At 45.0% G+C, this 25,783-nt stretch overlaps 1 protein-coding gene across 1 annotated transcript; it reads right to left on the bottom strand.

Annotated features, from left to right (window-relative positions):
• LOC8077667 (serine/threonine-protein kinase PBL27) lies at window positions 1,042-15,600 on the bottom strand. Its single transcript, XM_002439648.2, has 5 exons — window positions 15,238-15,600; window positions 4,327-4,523; window positions 3,999-4,188; window positions 2,924-3,315; window positions 1,042-2,196 (listed from the first exon to the last, which is right to left on the bottom strand). The coding sequence occupies exons 1-5, from the start codon at window positions 15,341-15,343 to the stop codon at window positions 1,657-1,659; spliced, it is 1,425 nt and encodes a 474-aa protein (XP_002439693.1). The 5' UTR covers window positions 15,344-15,600; the 3' UTR covers window positions 1,042-1,656.

The following is a 25,783-nucleotide window of genomic DNA, read 5'->3' as shown; positions in this document are numbered from 1 at the left end:
GGTACGAAACTTTTACCAAGCATATAATAATGAGCTCACCATAAAAATTTTACCACAATTGAATCATAGGAACTACATATATAGATTTAAAGCTACAACAAAAACTTTGTACTAAAGTATACCATATTATATATTCACTGTGTAGATCTACTCATGAGTCCAATAAAATTGAATTTTTCATTTTATGATTTTTTTGTGATTTATTATGATTTTTCAAAGATTCATCAAAAATAAATTTAAAAAAAGACAAAACCACCCTCCAACACCACTCGAGGGGTTATTTGATCGATTTTGAAAGTTCAGGGGTAGAATATCCAGTTTTATAGTTCCGGAGGGCGGGAGGTGTTGAAGTAGTCCACCCCAATAGTTTAGGGGTTATATAGATTTTTTTTAAAGTTCTTTAAAAATGACTTAAATTTGACTATGTTTGCATAATTTTTTTAAAAAAATAAGACGAGTGATCAAATCTGGGCTCAAAAAAATTCAAACATCTTATAATTTAGGATGGAGGGAGGATGGAGTAGTATTCACTAACCAAAACTTTCGTTTCATATGCATATTCGACACATATCCATGCCTGAATTGGAGTCTAAGTATTTATATTTGTATATATTAGTGGTATCCGATCTGCTTTCATAGACAGTGTATGCTTTACTTGCAATGTGAAATAAACATGTATTAAATTTTTCTTGCATAATCCATCCGTCTATAAAGAGTGTCATTCTCACCTCTCGACAAATAAAAAATTATCAACTTTGACCAAATATATATAAGAAAATATTAATAATTACTGTGCATAATTAGTATCTAATATTAGATAAATCATTGAATATATTTTCATAATAAATTTATCTGAAGATACAAATGATGCTAATGTTTTCTACAAACCTAGTCAAACTTAGAAAAGTTTAACCAACACAAACCCATAGCGGGAGTATCCTCTAGAAAAGATCATTGGAAGTGAATGGCTATATCACCAGTCATGATTGGCACCCAGTTCTGATGCAACATCTAATGAATGAAAGTTTGGCGCACCAAAAAAAGGAGGAAGAAACAGTTTTCAGAACAGCATGCATAAGATATGATGAAAGGGGCACGACAGTTTTTTGGTGCAGAGAGCATAAAGGATGTGTTCTGACAACTCAACACAAAAATGTTACAAGACAGATGTATCAAACACAGGTGGACTGCTGTAACCCCAGGTACAAACCATTCAAGAAAAGAACATCACATCCCTCGACAATGGTGTGATTGCTGACACCCATCATGCAACAGCAACAGAAGATACCCACTGGGTGAGATCCTGTGCTCCCCAGTGCAGATTTTTGCCTCACCTCAATATTTTGAACCGAATGTTGTTATACACCGTGATGACAAAGGCTCATAGCATGATGATCACATTCATGAGGAATAGATGCCAGGAATGGGAGTTTTGATGGTGGTTGTGGTGGCAATGATATTTGTATGGAGAAGTCACGAAGCAGTGACAACAGCCGGTGAAGGGAAAAGGGGAAAGCTCTATTCACAAAGACCAAGGGACCAAGATGTCCTGTTTGGTGCTAGCAAGGAACTCATCTTTTCTTTCTGAATGATGAGTGGATGAACCTTCTGCTTCAGCATTCTGCTCATACATTCAATGCTGCTCTGAGAGTTTGGTCACTTTCTCCCTCTTGATTTTTCCCCACAAGTTTTGGTCTCTGCTATAGCACGCTGGCTTTCAGCAGTCCTAGGAGATCCCCTCTTCCTTCCTGCGTGAGCAGGACTACCCAATTGTGAACCTGACATATCCACATCATCCAAGCCAGACCGGCGACCAGAACCACTACCAGAGTTTGTCCTGCTAACCTCAGCTTCGTATTTTGATGCTGCGGTGGCTTCCCTTCTCAAATCTGGAGAATGGTGATTCGGTGAGCGGAGACGGCGTTGGTCATTGCTCCCGCCACCTCGGCTAACCCTCGGAGTAGATGAATTACTCCGATTATGTTGAACAGGCGCATTTGGATCATATGTCTGAGAAGCTAGGTATGACAGAGCAGTGACCACGTCACCTATAAAGGGGCGAGTAGCAGCCTGCTCTTGCAAACACATTGCAGCAACAGCTAAAGCTTGATACAGTCCCCTCATGGGGAAGCGACCCTGAAGTAATGGATCAGCCATTTTAGGAAATTTTCTGCGGTCCTTGAATAGAGGACGAGCCTGCAAAAAAAATTGAAATAAACCAGGTACCAAACTTATAATTCAGAACATATCCATATTAATGTTTATATAAGACTAAGCAGCCTGAGAATATGCAGAAGACAATTTTTGGTATAACTAATTCCACGCATGATATGGCACCAACTGAATACTTCTACGGAGGAACTACTGATGTCACAAGCATTCTATACCGTTTAAAAAATAATTCGATCAAGTATAGCAATGGTATCATGCTATAGAATTTAGAGATAGTGCTCAAGGAATGGAAAAAGAAAAGGAAATGGTTTACGAAGTAGCACAAGATAGAAGTCCATCACCATAAATACTGATCACATGAAAAGGGGTTAAAAGAAATAGAACAATCAAACAAAAGTGAAAGGGAAAACCATAGCAGAGTAGCTCAAAGAAACTGATTTGCTAGACTGCAACAATCTATGTGGCTTCCTAAAAACTCCTTGGTTGGGCATTTGTTCTGCTGACTAAACAGGCTGCACTGACCTATTCTGTTTCTTTTTGTTGGAACTGTCTTATTGTTCAAGATCAGGAAAACAGTTTATCCTATAATAATTCTTTTGACAAAATCTTGCTGTATTTTTTATTAGATGCACTATTATATAATTGTATTCACTTTATCTCAAGAAATGCAATGACTGTGTGACCTTTTCATTGGTAAACTGAAGGCAAATGATTAATTTTATGAAGAAAATTAAGTAGACAACAAACATACCCATGCAACTAGGTTTTGCTCTCCGTGGGGTTTTGTGTTGTCAATTGCTTTGCGGCCAGTAATCAGTTCAAGGAACACAACACCAAAACTATATACATCAGATTTAACTGTAAGCTGCCCTGTCATTGCATACTCTGGAGCACAGTAGCCATAAGTTCCCATAACACGTGTTGAAACGTGAGTCTTGTCACCAACAGGACCAAGTTTGGCAAGTCCAAAGTCTGATAGCTTCGGATGAAACCCTTCACCAAGTAGAATGTTTGAGGACTTGAAATCCCTGTAAATAACAGGAGGACTTGCCTTATCATGCAAGTACTCTAAGCCCTTGGCGGCACCAGCAGCAATCTTCATACGTGTATTCCAGTCCAGAGGTTCCTTTTCAGGTGGAATATCTAACATAAAAGTCAATTATATAATTAAATTTTATTCAGGAAAATTTTGACATATGAGAATTGTTAGACTATATAGATTGGGCTGTTAGTCCATCCTCTATAGGCCTAGTCGCCCAGGCCTATTGGCCTCATGGGTGTGATCTGTTGCCAGCCTTGCAGGCCCTGCATGATCTTCCCTGGTGCATTGCAAGTTGTATTAGGCAAGGATTACCGTAGATTGGTTCTGTTTCCATAGGCCATACTAAGGCATCCTTGCCTATATATTTTGTAGCCTTGCTCCTCAATTAATCAATCTACGATTTCCCCTTGACATATTCTCTCACAAAAATAAATGTGTGAATATATTTTTCAAGAAAAAATTAAGAGTTCCCACAAGTCATAATTAAAGTGAAATGAAAAAAAGGTTTTCATTCCTGGATGGTGATCTAAAGAAACTCTAGAACTGCAAAATTCAAGTACTGAATGTTCACTAAGAAATAACATGGATACATGCCCATCTTCTCCACAAAACAAAGCATCTCAAATGTAGACTGATGAATATTAGAACTGCCTCTAAGTGATGCGATTATGCCTAGGTCCATTTAGATTTCTCAAAGAAGATCTGTTGATTGATGCTATTTAATAGAACTCTTTCAAGATAAGTGTGTCTTAGTAATAAATGTTCATAACTATAGCAAACTAACCATGCAAATGATCCTCAAGTGATCCCAATGGCATAAACTCGTATACAAGAAGACGTTGGTCCCCATCAGCACAGTATCCAATTAGGTTGACTAGGTTGTCATGGTGCAACAGACTAAGCATTAGAACCTCAACCAGAAACTCCCTGTTTCCTTGAAGACCATTGCGATCAAGTTGCTTCACTGCAACAACCTGCATGGTGTAGTTTGGTTAAGAGTTACACTAAAGAAAAGGTATTCTCACCTATGTGTCAACCATATTGTAAAATACGAGAGGATCAATATAAGAAAAATGGAATTCATAAGCATCCAAGCATTTCGAATCACAAACCTGCCCATTCTCCAAACGTCCTTTATAAACACGACCAAAACCTCCCTCACCCAATAAGCAATCTTGTCTGAAGTTCTTAGTGGCAGCCGCAAGTTCACGAAAAGTGAAAGTGTGTGCTGCAATATGTTGATTGTTCTCATCCCTCAGGATGACTGCATCCTTCTTAGAGTCTGGTCCACCCTGTGCTTTTGATTTATCTAAAGCAGAAGTTAGTCTAGAGTTAGGTTGCATCCAGCTTAAAGGGTTCAACATAAACAAGTTGAACTACAACCAAATATGCAAAGTTAAAGTAGTAAATGAAAACTAAAAGAAATTCAGTGCAACAAGACAGGTCATACATCAAGTATTTCGGAATAAGTTGATGCTAGAGCACTTAGCAACATGCTCATGCATTGCTACGAGTAACGATCTTACGGTCAATATTTAGAAAATAGAATATATCATTGGATGATAATTTAGGACGCGGTATGCAAACCCAACCCAAGTTTATGGGGCCGATGACCCAACCTTTGGTGAACCACATCTTTATTTGACTAACCCGACACATACATAAATTACATGTTTTAAAAGGAAAAAAGGGAAAGAAAAAAAAAAGACAATAAAATGAATAAAAAAAAGTCAACTTGGGCCACATCTTCCTGGTCCAGCACACTTTAACCTCAACCAGCACTCCCAGCCCTAATACCGTAAGAGACTCATGTGCTCAAGCACACAGCGCAGCTTACTTTGATCCTTTCCCCTCGCAGATCTCTTCTTTCGTAAAAAAACGCCATAGCAGCATCTTTTGTAAAAAACGCCCTAATAACATGCTGTGTCAGGCTGGAACATGCCGACCGGGTCTGCATGCATGTGTGCGTAAGAGGTTTGCTGTTGGGTACATGGACTGCTTGACCAGCAAGCATTGATAGAATATGGTTTGTGTTTTGATTCTTACTGGATAGAATCATAGAAGGCATACAAAGGATAGTTTCTGAGCTTTGCACGGAAACAACTTTAGTTCCAAGCTGTCATGGATGATAACAGAAAGACAGGGAACAACATGGCTGTTGATGTGCACAGTTCAAGAAGGCTTCTAGAAGCAACGGAAGAAGAAACCTTATTGCTTTTGATAGTATTAGGTAGAGATACCTTACAGTAATTTTTTTTCTCGAACACTGCAGGAGGGCTGTGTGCCATTTCATTAAGATGGAAGAAAGAACACTAGAGGAGAGGGCATGGAGCCTTCTCCCAGAAACACCCCGAAACTCCCAACTCACACAACCACACCTAAAACAAATAAAGACCATGAAAAAATACAAACAACAAAACAAATAAAGACCATGAAAAAATACAAACAACCAGGAAAACTCAAACCTAATCCGGGGGGCAACCAAAGGAGCAGCTCCTGGAGAGCAGAAGCTCCTGCAAAGCACCAAAGGCAGTACTCACCGCCTGTAAAATCATTTGCGCATTTGAGCTAACAGCCTAACACACATGCATTTCAATGCTTCCATTTTTACCAAGCTACTAGGATGACTAAAGTGTTATCCTTTAGGTATCTTCTTGGTAGCACCATACCACCAGCTGGGGAAACATGTTACATCGACCAGGTTCTAGTAACGCAAGTTCAAACTTCTGTAATACCAAGGTCCAGACCTGCCGAGCAAAAATACAAGAAACTAAAATATGCTGGATGGTCTCTTCAACTTGGGTCACACAATAAGCAATCAGCAGGATGTGTTAAACTATATTTGGACAATTGATTAGCCATCCAGGACTGCTTTTTGAAGCAAGCCAAGCCACAAGAAAATTTTACACCTCAGGGGTGCCCAGTGTTACGGCGAGGGAGAGGACGGAGGTGGTAGGGATGAGAGGTGGCCGGCGGTAGGCGAGTTCGACGCCGGCGGATGGGAGGCGCCGTGATCGGCGGCTGGCTAGGGGAGCAGCAACAGGAAGATAGGGAATAGGGACCTGGCGCCCAGGGGAGACTAAAGTCTCAATCCAGGCTTAATCTCAATAAAGGGACTAGTCCTAGCCTTATAGTCTTGGCTGATTACAAAACAGAAACAAATCTCCTACTTTCTCTCTTTCTAAACAAAACCCTCCTGGACTCTAGGTCCTAACCGCACGGCTGAGACACCGCGTGGGCTGGGCACGCGCGCGCGCCCTCCCCCTCAGCCACGCGCCTTCCGTTTCCTTTGGTAGGTGTTGCCTACCATAACATCTCTCCCCTCCTCGGGGAACAGCTCGTCCTCGAGCTGGAGGTCAGGGTGCGCAGCGCGGAACTCCTCCCGGTGCTCCCAAGTGGCCTCAGACGCTGGCATGTCGGCCCACTGCACGAGAACGAACCACTCCCCGCGACGGAGGCTGGAACGGAGAACGCGCTCAGGACGCAGCAGCAGCCACCCATGGCGTAGCGGGGGCAAAGCCGGGACGTTGACCAGTGGAGTGCCGCGGAATGGCTTGAGCACCCCAACATGGAAGACGTCGTGGATGCGCGCGCCTGCAGGAAGAGCCAGCCTGTATGCAACTTCGTTGGTCTTCTCGACGACTTGGTAAGGGCCGGCAAACTTGGGACCAAGCTTCCCAAGACCGCCCGGGACCAGCGCCTTGGTAGGGGGATGCAGGAGACGGAGCCAAACCCACTCGCCGATGGAGAGCTGGAGCGGACTGTGTTTGGCGTCGTGCGTACAACGTGCGTGCTCTTGAGCTTGAAGAAGGCGAGCTCGAACTTCAGCTAGGAACTCATCCCGGCTGGCCAGCATAGCATCCACTACTGCCATGTCGGCCCGCCCCTGCGTGTACGGCAGGAGATCCGAGGGCGGCCGACCGTAGACCACGGCGAACGGCGAAGTCCGGAGCGCGGAGTGAAACGCCGTGTTGTGGCAGAACTCAGCCCAGGGCAGCCAGTCGCGGGGACGGTCGCCGGTGAGGCACCTCAGCTACATGGCGATGGTCTTGTTCACCGCCTCAGACTGGCCATCCGTTTGAGGATGGAAGGCCGTGCTGAGACGCAGCTGGACGCCAGCCTGGCGGAATAGATCCCGCCACACCCGGCCGGTGAAGACCGGGTCGCGATCACTGACGATGGACTCCGAGAAGCCGTGGAGCCGAACAATGTCGTGGAAGAATGCGCGGGTGACGGGCGCGGCGGTGTACGGGTGCCCCAACGCGATGAAGTGCGCGTACTTGGAGAACTGATCCACGATGGTGAGGATGACGCTTTTGCCGTGCACCTTGGGCAGGGCCTCGATGAAGTCGATGGAGATGTCCGCCCAAACTCTGGAGGGGACCGGCAGGGGCTGTAGGAGGCCAGCTGGATGAAGAGTCACGGACCACTCGACGATCATGCTCGACGTAAAATTCGGCCCTGAGGCGCTGGAGAGTCTTCTGGATGCCCTCGTGCGCCCTGGTGTGCACAAGCTGGAGGATGTCGTCGAGGACCTACGTCGTAGCGGGAACGAACACGCGACTTGTGGAGGATGAGGCCGTCGCGCATGCTCCAGCTGGGACCGTGCTCGCCCGCTGCGACGGCATCTCATCGGGCACGCAGCTCCGGGCTCGCCTGCAGCTCAGTGCGCAGGTCGGCGAAGAGCTCAGTGCGCAGGCTCGGCTGCCAAGGAGTCCAGCAGGGGGGAGTCGTCGTCCCACCATGACAAGGCGTCGGCGACCACGTTGAGGTGGCCCTGTCGATAATACACCAAAAAAACATAGCCGAAGAGCTTGCTCACCCAGTGGTTCTGCGGGATCGTGGAGAGGCGCTGGTCGAGGAGGAAACTTGAGGGCGTAGTGGTCGGTGCGAACGATGAAAGCGCGCCCAGAGATACGGCCGCCAATGCCGTACGGCCTGCACCAAACCGATGAGCTCCCGCTCATATGTCGCGGACTTGAGATGCCGAGCGGCGAACGGGCGGCTGAAGTAGGCGATCGGTCCTTCCCCTTGGTGTAGCACCGCGCCAAAGCCAAAGGCGTCGCAGTCGACGATGAAATCCCGTGTGAAGTCCGGTAAATGGAGGACCGGTGCAGCCGCTAGGTCTGCCTGGAGCTCGTTAAAGGTCGCGGTCGCCGCGTCGGTCCACTAGAAACCGGCCTTGCGCAACAGCTGCGTTAGGGGCGCAGTGATGGTGCCGTAGTTGCGGATGAAGCACCGATAGTAACCAGCGAGGCCGAGGATGCCGCGCAGCCCCTTGGTGGAGCGGGGCTGCGGCCACGCCTGGACCGCGGACACCTTGGACGTGTCCATGGCCACACCGGTCGCCGTGATGATGTGCCCGAGGTAGTGCACGACCTGTTCTGCGAAGGAGCACTACGAGCGCTTGATGTGGAGGTGGTGCGCCCGAAGGGTGTCGAGGACGGCGCGGAGCTGCTGCAAGTTTGCGGTCCAGGAAACACTATAGATGAGAATGTCGTCAAAGAAACAAGGACGCACCGGCGGAGGAACGGCTTGAGGATGAAGTTCATGAGCGCCTGGAACGTCGACGGCGCGTTCGAGAGGCCGAACGGCATGACGAGGAACTCGAATTGGCCGCGGTGTGTCCGGAACGCCGTCTTGGCCACATCGTTGGGATGCACGCGCACTTGGTGGTAGCCGGACCACAGATCGAGCTTGGTGAAGAACTTGGCACCGTGCAGCTCGTCGAGGAGCTCCTCGACGACCGGAATGGGGAACTTGTCTTTCACGGTCGCCGTGTTCAGCGCCCTGTAGTCGACGCAGAAACGCCATGTCACATCGGCCTTCTTGACAAGCAGGACAGGGGCCGAAAACAGCGAGGTGCTGGCGCGGATGATCCCCTGTTGCAGCATGGCTTCGCCTCATCTTTCTGCAGCTGCAGGTATCTGTACGGTCGTATAGCCACCAGCTCGGTCGAGGCCTTGAGGTGTATCCGGTGGTCACACGGTCAGGCCGGTGGCAGACCAGATGGCGCGGCGAAGATGTTGGCGTATGCATCGAGAAGAAGCTCCAAGAGCGCTACATCGGTCTCCTTGGCGGCATAGAGGTGGCCTGCGTGGGCGCGGACCGCGGGCTGGTGCGCTGGGCGGGCAGCACCAATGCCCTGCCAGAGCACCCGACATCCGTGGCGGTGGAAGGCCATCTGCAGGGCATGGAAGTCTCACAAGACGGGTCCGAGCGTGCGGAGGAACGCGATGCCAAGGACCATGTCGTAGCACTCGAGTGGGATGGAGTAGAGGTCCACCTGAAACGACTCTGCGCCAATCTGCACAGCCACGTCGCTGGTGAGGCCACGGCACGCGACACGGTCGCCATTGGCCACGACAACGTGCGCGCCCTTACTGTCGCCGAACTGGAGGCCCACGCGTGCGGCTGCTGCAGTGCTGATGAAGTTGTGCGTGGACCCCGAGTCGAGGAGGTCCGTGAGCGTCTGCTTGCCGACGCGGACGTGGAGCTGCATCGTTTCCTCAATGCGGATGCCCGTGATGGTGGCACACGAGATCATGGGCGCGTCCGGATCAAACGCGGCCTGCTCCGTCGTCGGGGTCCCGGCGGCGTCATCCGGTTCCTCGACGATGTAGTCCGCGACCTCTAGGTAGAAGAGGCGGGCGCACTTGTGCCCGCGGGCGTAGGGCTCGTCACAGTTGTAACAGAGCCCCTGCTTGCGACGTAGGGCCATCTCCTCCGGCGAGAGGCGCTTGAAGGGGCGCGCGCGGGCGGCGGCCGTGCCCGCGAGCGCTGGAGCTGGCGCCGTCGGGGCGAGCAGCGCAGGCTGCTGCCTTGGAGCGCGACGTGGGGTGCGCTGAGGAGGCACCGGCAGGGCCAGCTGTGCTGGTGCGTTCCGGCGCTCGTAGGCCCGGGCGAGGTACATCGCGCTCTGCAGATCTTGCGGCTCCTGGAGTTCGACGTCGATGCTGATGTGGTCCGGGAGGCCACCGGTGAACAGCAGCGCCTTCTGGCAAGGCGCGAGGTGGCCCGCGTGTGCCGCCTGTGCCTGGAACGCCTCCATGTATGCCTCGACTGTCGACGTGAAGTGCCAGGTCGGACAGGTGGTTGGTGCTGAGCGGCGGTCCAAAGCGCTGATGGCACAGACTCCGGAAGTCAGCCCATGTCGGCCGGCCACAGTCACTCTCCAGGACAAGGTACCATTGCTGCGCGACCCCGTTGAGGTGGAAGGACGCGAGCCAGACCCAGTCGGCGTGGCGTGTCTGCTGCGCCCTGAAGAACTGCTCACATTTATTGAGCCACCCGAGCGGGTCGTCCTTGCCGTCATAGGTGGGAAATTCCAGCTTCTGGTAGCGAGGAACAATGGGATTGGCGGGTTCAGGGACATAAGGAGGATGGGGCGGCGGCGGGTGCGTGCTGCCCATGATCGAGGACATGGTGGGGATCGGCGATGGCAAGTAGGGAAACGGGATTTGGGTGATGGGAACGCCCACAGTCATCGACGGCGATGCGACGGCGGAAGGGGTGGGGGCGTCGGATGCGGGTAGTGGTGGCTGAAACGGCGGCACGGAGAAGAGCTCGGAGATGGCTGGCCCTGGCGCTAGCAGCGCCGGGATGCCGCCACCGTTGTAGCCCGGCAGGCCGTAGGGATAGGACTGCGGCGGTGAGGGCTGGCGGCTCTCCATGGAGGACATGCGGATCGAGAGATCGCCGATCTACTTTTGCATCCCATAGATGGCGGCGACCAAGTTGCCGAAAGCGGCGGCGGTCGGCTCGATCGGCTGCGCAGCTGGCAGCGAGGATGGGACGATCACAGCGGCGGACGAGTGGAGCAGCATTGTGGTGGTGGTGGCGGTGGTGGTGGGAGGCGGCGTAGTGGTGGTGATGGGCGGTGGCAGCACGGTGACCGGGATCCCCGACGTTGGCGGCATGGAGGTGGGCCGGGTGGGTGCCGGAGAATACATGGTCTCTGATACCAGGTTGTTACGGCGAGGGAGAGGACGGAGGTGGTAGGGATGAGAGGTGGCCGGCGGTAGGCGAGTTCGACGCCGGCGGATGGGAGGCGCCGTGATCGGCGGCTGGCTAGGGGAGCAGCAACAGGAAGATAGGGAATAGGGACCTGGCGCCCAGGGGAGACTAAAGTCTCAATCCAGGCTTAATCTCAATAAAGGGACTAGTCCTAGCCTTATAGTCTTGGCTGATTACAAAACAGAAACAAATCTCCTACTTTCTCTCTTTCTAAACAAAACCCTCCTGGACTCTAGGTCCTAACCGCACGGCTGAGACACCGCGTGGGCTGGGCACGCGCGCGCGCCCTCCCCCTCAGCCACGCGCCTTCCGTTTCCTTTGGTAGGTGTTGCCTACCATAACACCCAGGATCTCCAAATTCTCCTCCAAGGCGCAAACTTGATGGACCTAAAGAAGAATGAATTGCATGCAGCCTTACTAGAATAGGAACCAGAGTAAGGTGCCACCTGTGCTCGGGGGCTATCCCTCTTGGCTGCCCTCCTCCCCGGTAGTTAGAGTGTTTGGCTCAGCTGTGGTCGTGTTATATAATGGAGTCTCTGGCGCGATAGTAACCCTTGAGACTGGTGGTGTGCATGTGTCTGTGAGTGTGTGTGCGTGCGCGTGTGCGTGTGTGTTTGTGTGTGTTGTATGGGCTCTTGCCCTTTTATTCTCTTCTTAATATAATGAAGCGCAGCTCTCCTGCGTGTTTCGAGAAAAAAAGGTGCCACCTGTGCTGATGCACCTCCTGGTGTAAAATAATATTGTCGGCCATGTTCCACACTTGCAAATATACAGTAGACTTCTATCTCTTATAAAGGCCTATTTTTTTCTCGAACACGCAGGAGAGCTGCGTATCATTATATTAAGAAGAATAAAGGAGTGGGTTTAGAAACCCCATACAGCCACACACATACACACGCCCTTTTACATCTAATGTTGTACCTCTCTCTCGAATTTCAAACTTGACCCAAGACCATTAGAGAGGAACTCACACATTGGCTAGCTCTAGAGCAAGGAGATTGGATATTCCCCGAGCTCTGCCGAACTCCACAGGAGAAACTCATCTTTTACTGAAACCGGAACACTATTTAGGCTCGGTTGAATCCTATCAAACACACAGTGATTGTGATGATTCCAAATGAACCAACCTCCCAGAATGATGATGGAATTGAGACCTTTTCTTGTCTGGTCATCAACCCCAGAATTTGTTCTTGCCCACCATGCATCAAAGGAGTTGTTATCAGGTTGGGGGGAGAGGTCCTGCAGGCCGACCTTAATAAAGGTCTAATATATATAACTGGAAATATGCATGTATCAATTATGCAACTAACAAACTATAACAGTTTTAATATGCACAATATCCCACTGATGTATAATAGTGTCCAAGCCCACCAAAAATACAACAGTGTACATATTTTGTTTTTCACCTGATTCAAGTGTGAATATCTAGCCTCTCAGAGCAAACTTTGACCATCCCACTGATATGGACTTTAATTTAAAAACACAGTACTCCATCTGATTCCAAATGTAAGCCATTTAGGCTCCAATGTGACACTTTGATTTGTGTTTTTGAGGTAATATATCATTCGAAATAGTGGAAGTTATATGTTAAATAGTAAAATCAAGTGGGTCATCTGCTGTTCAGATGCCCTATAGCGATGGTGACCTGGTGCTGGGTGAGAAACAGCTTGGGCTGGCCAAAACTACTATCATCCATTGATAAATTCCAGGAGCTGTGCCTGAACAGAGGTGGTGGGGATAGGAACAAGTCCTCATGGGTGATAGTAGCTGGTGTGGGTTGGGCGTTGTGGAAAACAAGAAATGCTCTAGTTTTCTCCAAAAAAAAAATCCTTAAATCTCCTAAACAAGTGGCTTACAAATCTCTTGGCTTTCTAAACCAGCGGCAGACGCTGGTGAAGAAGGAAGACAGGGACAAGATGGAGGAATTCCTGTTGAAGATGAAGGAAGGACTTTCAAGATGGTGAAATGTGCCTAGACAGGAATATGATGTCAAACAGATATGATGAGGGTCTGGCGGCCAAAAGACATGAAGAAAAGGGAGGCCAAAGGCAAAGCAGCTGTGGCTTAGCTGTTTCTTGTTCTCGTTTTGCTGTTCAGGATTGCTCTCTTGCTGTGGTTTCCTCCTTTTCTGTTTGTCTTTTGTTGTAGCAACCTACCTGTTTCTGGTAGTGTTTCTCTGGTTGGGTAGGGCTTGGTGTTTGCTTTTAGGTGGAGGTGGTCTTAAGTGGAGGTGAGTTTTAACTGGGCTTTGCACGTTCTTGTGAGCTGGTATCCCCCAGCAAAACTTCTGTGATGCCCTCAATATAAGCAGGGTTAAATGCCTTTGGTCTAAAAAAACTAATAAAATCAATCATATGTTGTCTATCTGTGTAATGCACATGCACATGTATTGATGGGCCAAGTTAAAGAAATTTGACCACCTAAAATCCTAAAACAACTGACATTTGAAACCGGAAGGATTAAGTGATAAATGTAGGGAAACTTAAATCTACTGGTGAAATACATAACAAACAAAGAAAATAAGTAAAACTGAACCTACTGATGCTAATCAATATCACATGATCATAGTGTGCAGGGTGAAATCTCGGGGCTGGGGCAGACAGATATGTGCTCAATAATCATCATCAAACAAATTAGAGAAAATTCTCCCAAATTTCCACATTCCATTGAACCACACTACTTTGGACGCTTCTCATAAACCTATGCCTCCTACAGTATCCTCAGCACCTGGGCCCACTCGTCAATGTCACATTTTACCACTACGTTGTTTTACTCTGTTTTGCACTATGTGACGCTGACAAGTTGGCTCAGGTGGTCAGGATAATGCAGGAGGAAAAGAGTGGTAGTTTGTGGAAAGGGGCTAAAATTAGTGGTAGTTTAGTCATGAGTCTGACTTTCATTTCTTTTTCTGTGAACACACAGGAGAGTTGTGTACCGTTGCATTTAATAGTAGAAGATAAACATACAACATACCAACCCACCCCATTGTTCGCAGAGTACGTTTGTGCGTGTTTTATAAAACAAGAAACGAGCTGACTTAAAATAAATCTGGCTCCAGTGTTCCTAGTTAAGCCAAGGATATGGAGTTAGGGATGCAAGGTCCACTTGTTGGGGTCACTGAGTTGACCAAAACTTTCTAAAATGAACTAAAACAGCATGCCATGCAATAACTAATTTAGCTGGGGAGAGATGAACTAAAATGGCCCACTTGCGTCATCTATGTGGTGGTTTAATGAAATTTACTCAACAAATATTATCACTTCTTATGTGTAAAAGAACATATCTTTGACGAGCCTAACCTCTACTACTCTAGTACTTCCAAGGCAATGGCCATGGTCCTTTTTTAGTTTAAGGGGTAATTATCTCAGCCACTTTATTATGAACAAAGGATGCACAAAACTCGCTACTTCATGAACAAAGGGTGCATAGAACTCTAATGGTTGTCCTCTCGGGCATGTTTGGGACTACTCCACGAACTCTATTTCACTAACTCCACTATGGAGCAGCTCCAAAAAAAACTGGAGTTTGTGGAGCACCCCTTTAGGTGCTCTCACAACTCCAATTTTTTTCCTCGAACAGAGCGGGTGGAGCTGAACTTGTTTGGCCACATTTTTTCCTCAGAGCGGATGGGGCTGAACTTGTTTGGCTAGAAAACGTGGAGCGGACCGGAGTAGAACAGTCTCAAACAACCCCCCACCCCCCCCCCCCCCCCCCCAAACACCACAAGCAAGGTAAACTAACATCATTTACTTCATCATATAGCCCAACATAAATACTAATTCCACAAATGCTAAATGTCGTTTGCTAATGAAATATGAGAGATTAACTTCAGCTCTATCATATCTGAATCCAATATATAAGCAGTTTAAGGACTGCCTTGCTCATTCGCTAATACTATCCACCCAAATCCCGGTTTTGGGCGCACCAGCCGACCACGTCAGAAGAAATTACGGACCATTTCACACCACAGACGCACCCGAGATCCAGCTTTTTCCCAGGAACCGCACCTGATTCAACCCGGGTGACGCGACGATCCGACGAACCGTCCTTCCGCGCACCAACCTTCTTGGCCGCCCCCTCACCAGCCGACCCGAAGCACGGCAGGCAGCCCATCCAAGAGCCGCCCTTGTGAGAGGAGAAAAGAGCAAAGAAGCGAGCAGCGGAGGCCAACCCACCAGACCGAACGGGGATTCCTCCCCGATCTGGGGGCGGTGCCCCTCCCAAAATCCGATCTTTGAAAGACGCGGAAGAATTTGGATGGGATTTGGGAGCGGCGGGTCGGCGGGGAGCGGGCGCGGAAGCAAGGACAGCGAAGGCGTCCAAGGTGCTAAGCAAAAGTCAGCTCCAGACAGAGCAAGGAGGACTGGAGGAGAGATCCTTTGAGTCCACGTCCGTGCGAATTTTTTTAAATAATCCTATTTTAGCGTAAAATTTTAGAGATAAAACTATTATTTAAATTGACTAAATTCTCTATAAGCATCCATAATAGCAATTAGTAAATAGCTAACTAGATAAAACGTAGAAATAATAAAATAAATAAATACTACTATGGAGAGTTATGTGCGATATGAAAGGTGTTTTTTGGCGGATTGTGTTTGATCTCTCTTTGATAGCCAATAAAATTCTTCCTAAACTAGCTATTTAAGAACCATTGAAGACACCTTAAGAATGTCTTAAATGAAATGAGCTAAAATTAGCTTTAAGGCCGGTCTCGATGGGAATTTCATGTCACGGTTTTCAATATATTCAGATCTCTTTTTATTAATATGGTGCCACATCAGTATAATTAATGCTCATAAAACTCTAGCGAAACTCCATTAAAAATAGACTAAGCTAATAAGGTTTAAAAACTATAAGTGAATAAATAAATAAATAAATAAATAAATAAGAGAAAGTTCGTCGCAAATAGTCCAAAGTATCATGCTCTAGTGTGAACATGTGTGAGACTATCTTATTTTTTGCACTATATGATATTCCATCCATCCATCAAAGAATCAATTTCTAGACTTATCCTAAGTCAAATTTTTTAAATTTTGATCAAATTTTTAGAAAAAAATCACCGCTGAACCATGGGATAAATCATTGTGTGCTGATTTACTCTATGCTTACTTGTGTGGAAAAAGTCTACATGACCCCCTGAACTATGGGGTGATGTCTACTTTACCCCCGAACTATGAAACAGTCTAATTTACCGCCTGAACTCTCCAAAACCGTTCAAGTCACTCCCCGAGCGGTTTTTGATGGCGGTTTGCTACAGTACCGTGGTTTTGACCTTTTCTTTTTTTCTATTTGTTTTCATATAATTTTTGAAAAATTATAGTAAATCACAGAAAAATCATAAAATACAAAATCTAATTTTGTTAGACTCCACATGAGTAGATCTACGCAATGAATATATAATATGGTATACTTTAATATAAATCTTTTATGTAGCTTTAAATTAGTTAGAAAAATCAAATTTTATCTCTAATTAATTGGAATAATTTATAGCTGTGAAAATTTTATGGTGGACTAATTATTCTATGCTTGAACTATAGTAAATATTTCATACTCATCGGATCATGTATAACTTAGTTATAGATTTATTTATATTTAACAAGCATTAACCTGAATAAACCTGAATAAACTTAGTTATACATGATCCTATGAGTATGAAATATTTAGTATAGTTCAAGCATAGAATAATTAGTCCACCCAAAAAATTTCACCACAATTGGACCACAGAAGCTGCAGCTATGAATTATTCTAGTTAATTACAGATAAAATTTGATTTTTCTAACTAATTTAAAGCTACAGAAAAAATTTGTACTAAAGTATACCATATTATATATTTATTGCGTAGATCTACTCATGTGGAGTCCAACAAAACTATTTTTTCTATTTTATAATTTTTCTATGATTTACTATGATTTTTCAAAGATTATATAAAAACAAATAGAAAAAAAGAAAAAGTCAAAACCACGGTTACTATAGCAAAACTATGATTACTGTAGCAAAACCGCCATAAAAAACCAAGAGGGTGATTTGAACGGTTTTCGATAGTTCAGGGGTAAATTAGACTATTTCATAGTTCGGGGGGTAAATTAGACACCACCTCATAGTTCAGGGGGTGATGTAGACTTTTTCCTTGTAGTTGAGTTGTTTTAGGGTTTGAGCTTGATCTACCTCGTGGTATCTCTTCTACACATTGTAGTAGTTGTTCTGGTGAATACTAACTTGCAGGGAGCTAGGAAATTTACCAGATCTAGATTTCCCAAAGTACTTTTCGAACATATCTTTGCTGCTCTCTGTGAATAGGCCGGTAGTGCCGCCCTCCTAGGTAGGCAGTGCCGCCCTGTCCTGTGAAACTGATAAGGTTGAAATTTTAAGTTGACAAGCCTATTCACCCACCCTCTAAGCCATCCTAGACTACTAGAGATCCTACAAGAACAAATTACGTATTTGGGTTTAGAAGAACAATATTTACTAAGTGAAAATAAAAATGAAGAGAGAATGAGGGAAAATTTAAACCCTAAAAAGAATCCTCGATGCCTGGGTTATTTTTTTTGAATTGTTTGCAGCAGATCCCTTAGGGAATTAACCACAAAGATAAATAGGCAAAAAGATTAGAACTCAGTCATATTATATCCTCCAGACCTCCATCCATATGTCCTCTTGCCAGGTAAATTAATTAGATATAGGACAGATATCTATGGGACATTCAAATAACTTAAAAATGATAAGATAAAAATTTTCTTTACTCTGCTCCTCTTCAAATTCTTTATCCCGTGAATCATAGTTTTATGCAAGTTGAAAACAATAACATGTCGAATACTTTGACTTAAAATAGTTGCACTACTGATTACACAGGACACAAAGAGGTAAAGCATATGCAACTATTCCAAATACGAGCAAGAAAAGATAAATACCATACATCAGATCTTATGATAATATCAGTTGCAGATGGATTCCTCCTCTGTGGTTTTGTAGTTGCTTATTAAGACATAATAATGGTTCAAAGGGGAGCACACAATGCCTTAATCCTAAACAATCAGGTAAAGTGACCAGAAGCAATCGGGTACACATCATATAGAATCATAAACCAAATCAGACCAGGACAAGCTAAACAAGAAACAAAGTTAAGTTAACATGTTGATTTGAAGCAATCAAAATACGCTTTGCAAAGCCAATAAAGTAAATAATCTAAAATAACCCAGAATCCATACGAAGAACCATGAAAACTCGCCTCATCAGGAGATATTGGAGGATGACACATTGGGGCTTCGGAGGATAGCCACATCGAGATGGGACTCGAAGACGGTGGTGGTTGCAGCGACACTGCTCTGACCTCTCTCTCACTGCACCCCTGCCTCCTACATCCTGAGTACACACCGGCAGGGGAAAAGCGGTTCGCCCATAGTTTGAAACATATATTTAAATCAATAAACATTCTCATAATTTAATATATCTAGGCATTGCAAACGGCTGCATGTTTCTGTTCTCGTAAATTATTCACTGACCACAGAAAAGGAAGGGGCACCCAAGGCTTATGTCCCCGATTTGGGGATTCATCAATATTTGTATCTTTTTTCTAATTAATTACTAAAAGTCTACAAATAAAAAAATTAAGGGCCTAGATTTATTTGAGATATTACCTCTTAAGAAGTAAAGGATGTGTCTTAGCATTGTCCATATTCACCCCCCCCTCATTCCATAAAAATACAAAGTGGAATTTAAAATGACCATGCATGGCCTAGCGATCTTGGCACTTTGCTATCTTGCGAGTTGGGAACTTGCCATGGAGTCGGTGTAGGATCGAGATGGCCGACTAGAGAGGGGATAAATAGTTGTTTCTACAAGTTAATCACAAGAACTAGCCAACTTAAATATGGAAGAGAATAAATGGTCTAGCCTCGACTACACCCCTCTAACTAAAGTTATTACCACCCTCTTAAAAGATAAAAATAGAGAGCAACTAAGGGTACCAAGCAAGATAAAAGCTCTCCTACATAAATCTGGCAAGATCAAACAATTTAAGCAACTAGAACAAGAGTAAGCGCAAGGGAGCTCCTACATATACTAGTGGGGAAACGATAAACAAGGCACAAGCTTAAAATACAAGAAAGATATATTGCAAGAAGGTAAACTTTGTGTTGAGATATGCAAACCACAACGTAGAGGATGACACACAATGATTTTACGTGGTTCGGTGACTTACCGGTTACTTAGTCCATGGTGAGGCAAGTTCTAGGATTGTCGCTCCTCTTGTTAGAAAATACATGGACATGGTAGTATATAATAGTAGAAGATTTCTAACATGTTGTTGCAAGCATTTGAAAAAAAATGAATTGCACTAAGAGCCGAGGCAATAGAAAGAGCAACACAAATTTGAAAGTTATGCAACATTAATGGCTTGGAGACTCGTACATAGCAAGATTTGAAAGTTGTGTTTCTCAGGAAAAAAGGGACTCAGATGATTGAATGATACTATACGTGTCTAAATTGTGTCAGAGTCATTTTGTCCTTGGTCTCTTGTTGTTTTGTAATAAGTTTTTTTTGAAAAATTTATTTACCCAACATTATATTAGTAAGCAAGAGAGAGAGTTTCAATATACATTGAGCGAGAGGCGCTATCTCATACGGCAGACCGCCGTATGGGATAAGAAAAGTCTATGCTAATTACTCATGTTATTTAGAATAATCCCTGCAAAGCTAAGAGCCCACCGTCCAGCAGAAACCCAGTCAGAGCATTTGTCCCTTTTCCTTGTGAAGACAGCCTGTTCCAAGCTTGTTATGTCATTGAAAACTCTGACGTTTCGCTCTTTCCAAATATGCCACAGCGTCAGGATGGCTAGCGAGTGTGCATCTCTAGTCCCTCCCTCCATCATCACCATGAACCACTCCTCCATGTCCCAAGTTCAGTCCAACCTGTAGTAGCAGCCAAATGAAGAATTTGCATCTCGGTGTGGCCCAAGCCTTCCAGATCAATTTGGGAAAGTTGGAGGTGATATGTCCACTGAACTATATTTCATAGGCCGATCGGGAAGAGTACTTGCCCGAACTTTCCAAAGTCTAAACAATCTAGTCTTCATGCACAAAACTAAGGTCGAAATGTAGCGATTGGATGTTTTAGCCTAGAAGAAAAATGTCTCTTAAAAGCCCGACGCTTGTATCAAAAGCCACATCCTCAATCCATTTCTCATTCAAGACTGCTTCGCGTACCATCCTGTTCTTCTGTCTACTATGTATGTACAACTGTGGAAAAGAGATATGCTAGTGACCACCCTTCAATCCAACTAGACCGCCATTCGCAGTATAAGATGGATCCTGATGGCAATATAATCTTGTCAAAGCAGCTTGGCTTATCAGTGAATGAACTACACAGTGCACAATGAAAAACTCAAGATGGCATGAATAATTTTCTTGTATGATACTTCTGTGATGAACTCGAATGAGATATATTAGGATGAACAACCTTAGTGATTGTTCTGTTGGGTCACGTAGAAAATACTGACAGTAATCTTCATTCTATAGTGTACTTGTTAGTTCTCATAGGACGTATGTACATACTTCTATATGTTAGTTCTCAACTTCCCAAACCTTAGCATCTGCTATCTGTATATGATGTTGCAATAAAATCAAACTTTTGTTACACCAAATATTTGTTTTTCTTCTCTTGCAGAAACAGATTGTCTGTGACATGCTTTAATGATGCCTCTAGGCTTGTTTGTATGCATATGTATATCACATGAATCTACCTATGTTGAAGTGGTTTAGGGTGGAAATTAAACTAAGTTTCACTCCAGTCTACTCCAACACATATGGATTAAGTTAGATACATATGCATCCAGACAAGGCCAGTGGTCAATGGCACAAAATAGCAGGATGTTTGCTTTGAGGGGTGCATTGGTTATAGATCATCATATTATAGCTCCGAATCTAGTCAATTTGTTTGGTTTGATATCACTAAACTCTTGTAGGAATTTGTTTGGTCCTTGCAAAAATGAAAAGTTGTGGGTACCTCCCTGAGAAACTAGTTTTAACTAGTTTTCTAGCCACCATGTGTATACTCGACTATCTTACCAGATTAAAAATATCTTCTAGGGAGTTGCTCCCATCAAAAATCAAAATTCAAATTCATGGAATGACCCTATGATAATCAAAATTGAAATTCTTGAGATGGCCCTATAATACGGTACTCCATTCTGAAGGTTTTTGTGTGGCATCCATGACAACAAAACACATATGCAAAAGGAAATAAATTTCTTTTAGAACTACACATCTTCACATCTTAATTTTAGAGATGAAAATGCAATAGATATTTTCTGCCCACTCGTCCATGGCCGAACCTAGATATTCAATATCCCTCCTACAGTCTTAGAAAATTCAGAAAAACTTTGATAACCCCATAGTCATCTCCACTACTATATAATCCACCAGTTGTAAACTTAACTAAATGCACCTCATAACCTACTCTACAGTCATAAGCTACACTAAGTACACCCATATAATTGCACTCAGGAAGTTCTATCTTTTGAAATTAAGGGACAAGATTAACTCTAATCTCTCATCTCCTAACTCAATTACATCCAACAGTCATAAACACTCGGATCAAACTCATCACTCACGTCATTCATCCCTATGTCTGCCCCCACCTCCCTCTCATACATGACCATGTCTCTTTGAAAGGTCCAAATGGCTAGAGGGGGGTGAATAGCCTATTTAAAATTCTACAAACTCAACTAGACAAGTGTGTTAGTAAAACAAATGGCGAAGCTAATCTAGCATTAGCACAACTAAGCTATGCAAGCCACCTACACAAGTCTATCAAGAAAGCTAAACACTAAGTAACAACAAGAAAGCACAACTAAAAGCTAGCTACACTCCTAAACAAGAAGACTAAGATAAACAAGCTACACAACTATCAAGGTAAGCAAGTAAGTAAAGGAGTGGGGAGTGATTGCTATACCAACATTGTAGAGAAGAGATATATCAAATCAATCACAAACACAATCACACGAGAGAATCCTCGGCACAAGATGACACACGATATTTTACTGAGGTTCACTTGCTTCTTGGCAAGCTAGTCCTCGTTGTGGCGATACACCCACTTGATGGATCACGAGCTAATTAGCAATCCAAAGCCAAACCCTCAGTGGGTGCCGCACATCCACTCATAAGATAGGGATCCTCCAAGCCACGAGCAATCCACTAGAGTAGCCAATTATGATCTCCCGCGAGGAAGGCTCAAGAATCCCTCACAAATCACTTGGTGAGGCTTGAAACAATCTCTAATCACAAGCTCAACACCTTTATTGCTCCAAGCCGTCTAGGGCATCAGGTAACACCCAAGAGTAACAGGAAATCCACAGCAAACTCAAGAATCAAGTGCCACTAGATGCAACTCACTAAGCAATGCACTTGAATCTCACTCAATCTCACTAGGATTAGCAAACAAGCAAGGAGATGAGTGGAGGGAGTGTTCTCTAGCTCAAAGTATGTCTCAAGTATGCCAAAGTGCAAGAGCTTACCCCCCCAAAGCCGGCCACCTCCTATTTATAAGCCCTCTTAACAAATAGAGCCGTTGGCTCTTTCACTGGGCAAAACTCGAGGTCACCGGACGCTGGAACCCTGCGTCCGGTGCCCTGATGACGGCCACATTTTGTCCATTTGACTTTCATGTGTCAATCTCTAACGGCTACTTTCAAACCACCGGGCACTGTCAAGTGAGCACCAGATGCGTCCGGTACTCACCGGAGCCATACGTAGAGAGAGTTGCAAAAATGCTGGATCACCAGACGCTGACCACTGGACACTCTCTAGTGCATCCGATGCTTTTGTCAGGAACCCTCGTAGAAGTCTGTCTTCACCGAATGCATGAACTGAAGACACCATGCATCCGGTGCTTAGAGTCTGGTGATCTCTGCTTACTCGTGCCAAACACCGACAGTACACTGGACGCTAAGGCCAGTGTCTGGTGCCTCCATGACCTACGTCCGGCACTCCCGTGACTTCCCAAAGAATTCCACCGACGTAATAGAAAATATACGTTTCATTTTCTTCGAACCCCTCTCTACCCTAGGAACTCTACCTCCTTTGCAAATGTGCTAACACTACCAAGTGGCCACCATAATGTGCATGTGTGTTAGCATTTCACAAACATTTTTCCAAAGGAGTTAGGTTAGCACTTTACTAGATCCTAATGCATATGCTCAAGATATGGACCTAGTAGCACTTGATTTTCGAGAGATGATCATGATTTCCCCTTTTGATAGTCGGCTATCTATCCTAAATCCAGTCAATCACTTCTCTACTCAACTTAGACCGAAAAAATCAAAACTCTATGTTTATACCTTTGTCTTGATCGCTTTAGCTCCTTGTCTATCACCATGATCTCTACTCCATGCTTCATCTCTTTGTAATCATGTGGCCACCTTTCCATGCCACCTTGCACCTTCATCACATGTCTTGCTATGCCTAACTCAAATCACTTAAACACAAGGCATTAGCAACTTGGTGTCATTAATTAACAAAACCAAACTTAGGCTTTCACTCTTCCCGAGGACACACTCTGCCCCCACCTTCCTCTCACGCCCTGTTTCACTTTCTCCTATTCTCCTATGACACACTTTGCAAGGGAAGACAACGGGACGCAAAAGCACCAGGGGACGCCGCCATGTCGGGGCGCAACACCTAGGCACCACCAAAACTCCACACCAGGGCGTGCAACCAAGGGGGCTCGTGGCCAAGGAGGCTTGTGGCCGGGGCACGTGGCCAGGGAGGCTCGCAATTGGTGCTTGCGATTAGTGGCATGCGGCCACCTCCATGTCAACCGCCTGACTCCATGAATGGCTGCTTCCATGCTGAGCCACCGCCAGGACATGATGCCGGAGCGTGGCCAGGGCGCGATGCCGGACTGTGGATAGTGGCGCGACGTAGGGCAGAGCCAGGACACGGCCAGGGTGCAAAGCAGGGCGGACCGCTTTTCCCCTACCGGTGTGTACTCAGGATGTAGGAGGCAAGGGTGCAGTGAGAGAGAGGTCAGAGCAGTGTCACTGCAACCACCACCGTCTTCGAGTCCCATCTTGATCTGGCTATCCTCCGAAGCCCCAATGTGTCATCCTCCAATATCTCCTGATGAGGCGAGTTTTCATGGTTCTTCGTATGGATTCTGGGTTATTTTAGATTATTTACTTTATTGGCTTTGCAAAGCGTATTTTGATTGCTTCAAATCAACATGTTAACTTAACTTTGTTTCTTGTTTAGCTTGTCCTGGTCTGATTTGGTTTATGATTCTATATGATGTGTACCCGATTGCTTCTGGTCACTTTACCTGATTGTTTAGGATTAAGGCATTGTGTGCTCCCCTTTGAACCATTATTATGTCTTAATAAGCAACTACAAAACCACAGAGGAGGAATCCATCTGCAACTGATATTATCATAAGATCTGATGTATGGTATTTATCTTTTCTTGCTCGTATTTGGAATAGTTGCATATGCTTTACCTCTTTGTGTCCTATGTAATCAGTAGTGCAACTACTTTTAAGTCAAAGTATTCGACATGTTATTGTTTTCAACTTGCATAAAACTATGATTCACGGGATAAAGAATTTGAAGATGAGCAGAGTAAAGAAAATTTGTATCTTATCATTTTTAAGTTATTTGAATGTCCCATAGATATCTGTCCTATATCTAATTAATTTACCTGGCAAGAGGACATATGGATGGAGGTCTCGAGGATATAATATGACTGAGTTCCAATCTTTTTGCCTATTTATCTTTGTGGTTAATTCCCTAAGGGATCTGCTACAAACAATTCCAAAAAAAAATAACCCAGGCATCGAGGATTCTTTTTAAAGGCTTCTATTTTAGGGTTTAAATTTTCCCTCATTCTCTCTTCATTTTTATTTTCACTTAGTAAATATTGTTCTTCTAAACCCAAATATGTAATTTGTTCTTGTAGGATCTCTAGTAGTCTAGGATGGCTTAGAGGTTGGGTGAATAGGCTTGTCAACTTAAAATTTCAACTTTATCAGTTTCACAGGACAGGGCGGCACTGCCTACCTAGGAGGGCGGCACTACCGGCCTATTCACAGAGAGCAGCAAAGATATGTTCGAAAAGTAATTTGGGAAATCTAGATCAGGTAAATTTCCTAGCTCCCTGCAAGTTAGTATTCACCAGAACAACTACTACAATCTGTAGAAGAGATACCACGAGGTAGATCAAGCTCAAACCCTAATACAACTCAACTACACAAGTAAGCATAGAGTAAATCAGCACACAATGATTTATCCCTCGTTTTTCAACAAGAGTGTTACCTCTTGAGGAAGGGGTATTTTCTTAGCTGCAAGATGAACTTACACACTTCCCTTGGCTGCCACACAAGTTGGAAAGCTCTAGGTAAACAACTAGCTGGCTAGGAGCAAGCTCTAAGAGTAATAAACTCTAGGGCCGCTGACCAAATATGAACCAAATGCTCTTAGACTTTGGGAATCAATGGATCTACTCTCCAATCAAAGTTTGTTGCCTTTTCTCTCAAGGAATGATGGTGGAAGTCAATGATTTGATTGA

Source organism: Sorghum bicolor, chromosome 9, assembly GCF_000003195.3.
Source record: "Sorghum bicolor cultivar BTx623 chromosome 9, Sorghum_bicolor_NCBIv3, whole genome shotgun sequence".
NCBI classification, from domain to species: Eukaryota; Viridiplantae; Streptophyta; class Magnoliopsida; order Poales; family Poaceae; genus Sorghum; species Sorghum bicolor.
This window is presented reverse-complemented; position numbering and strand designations above follow the sequence as displayed.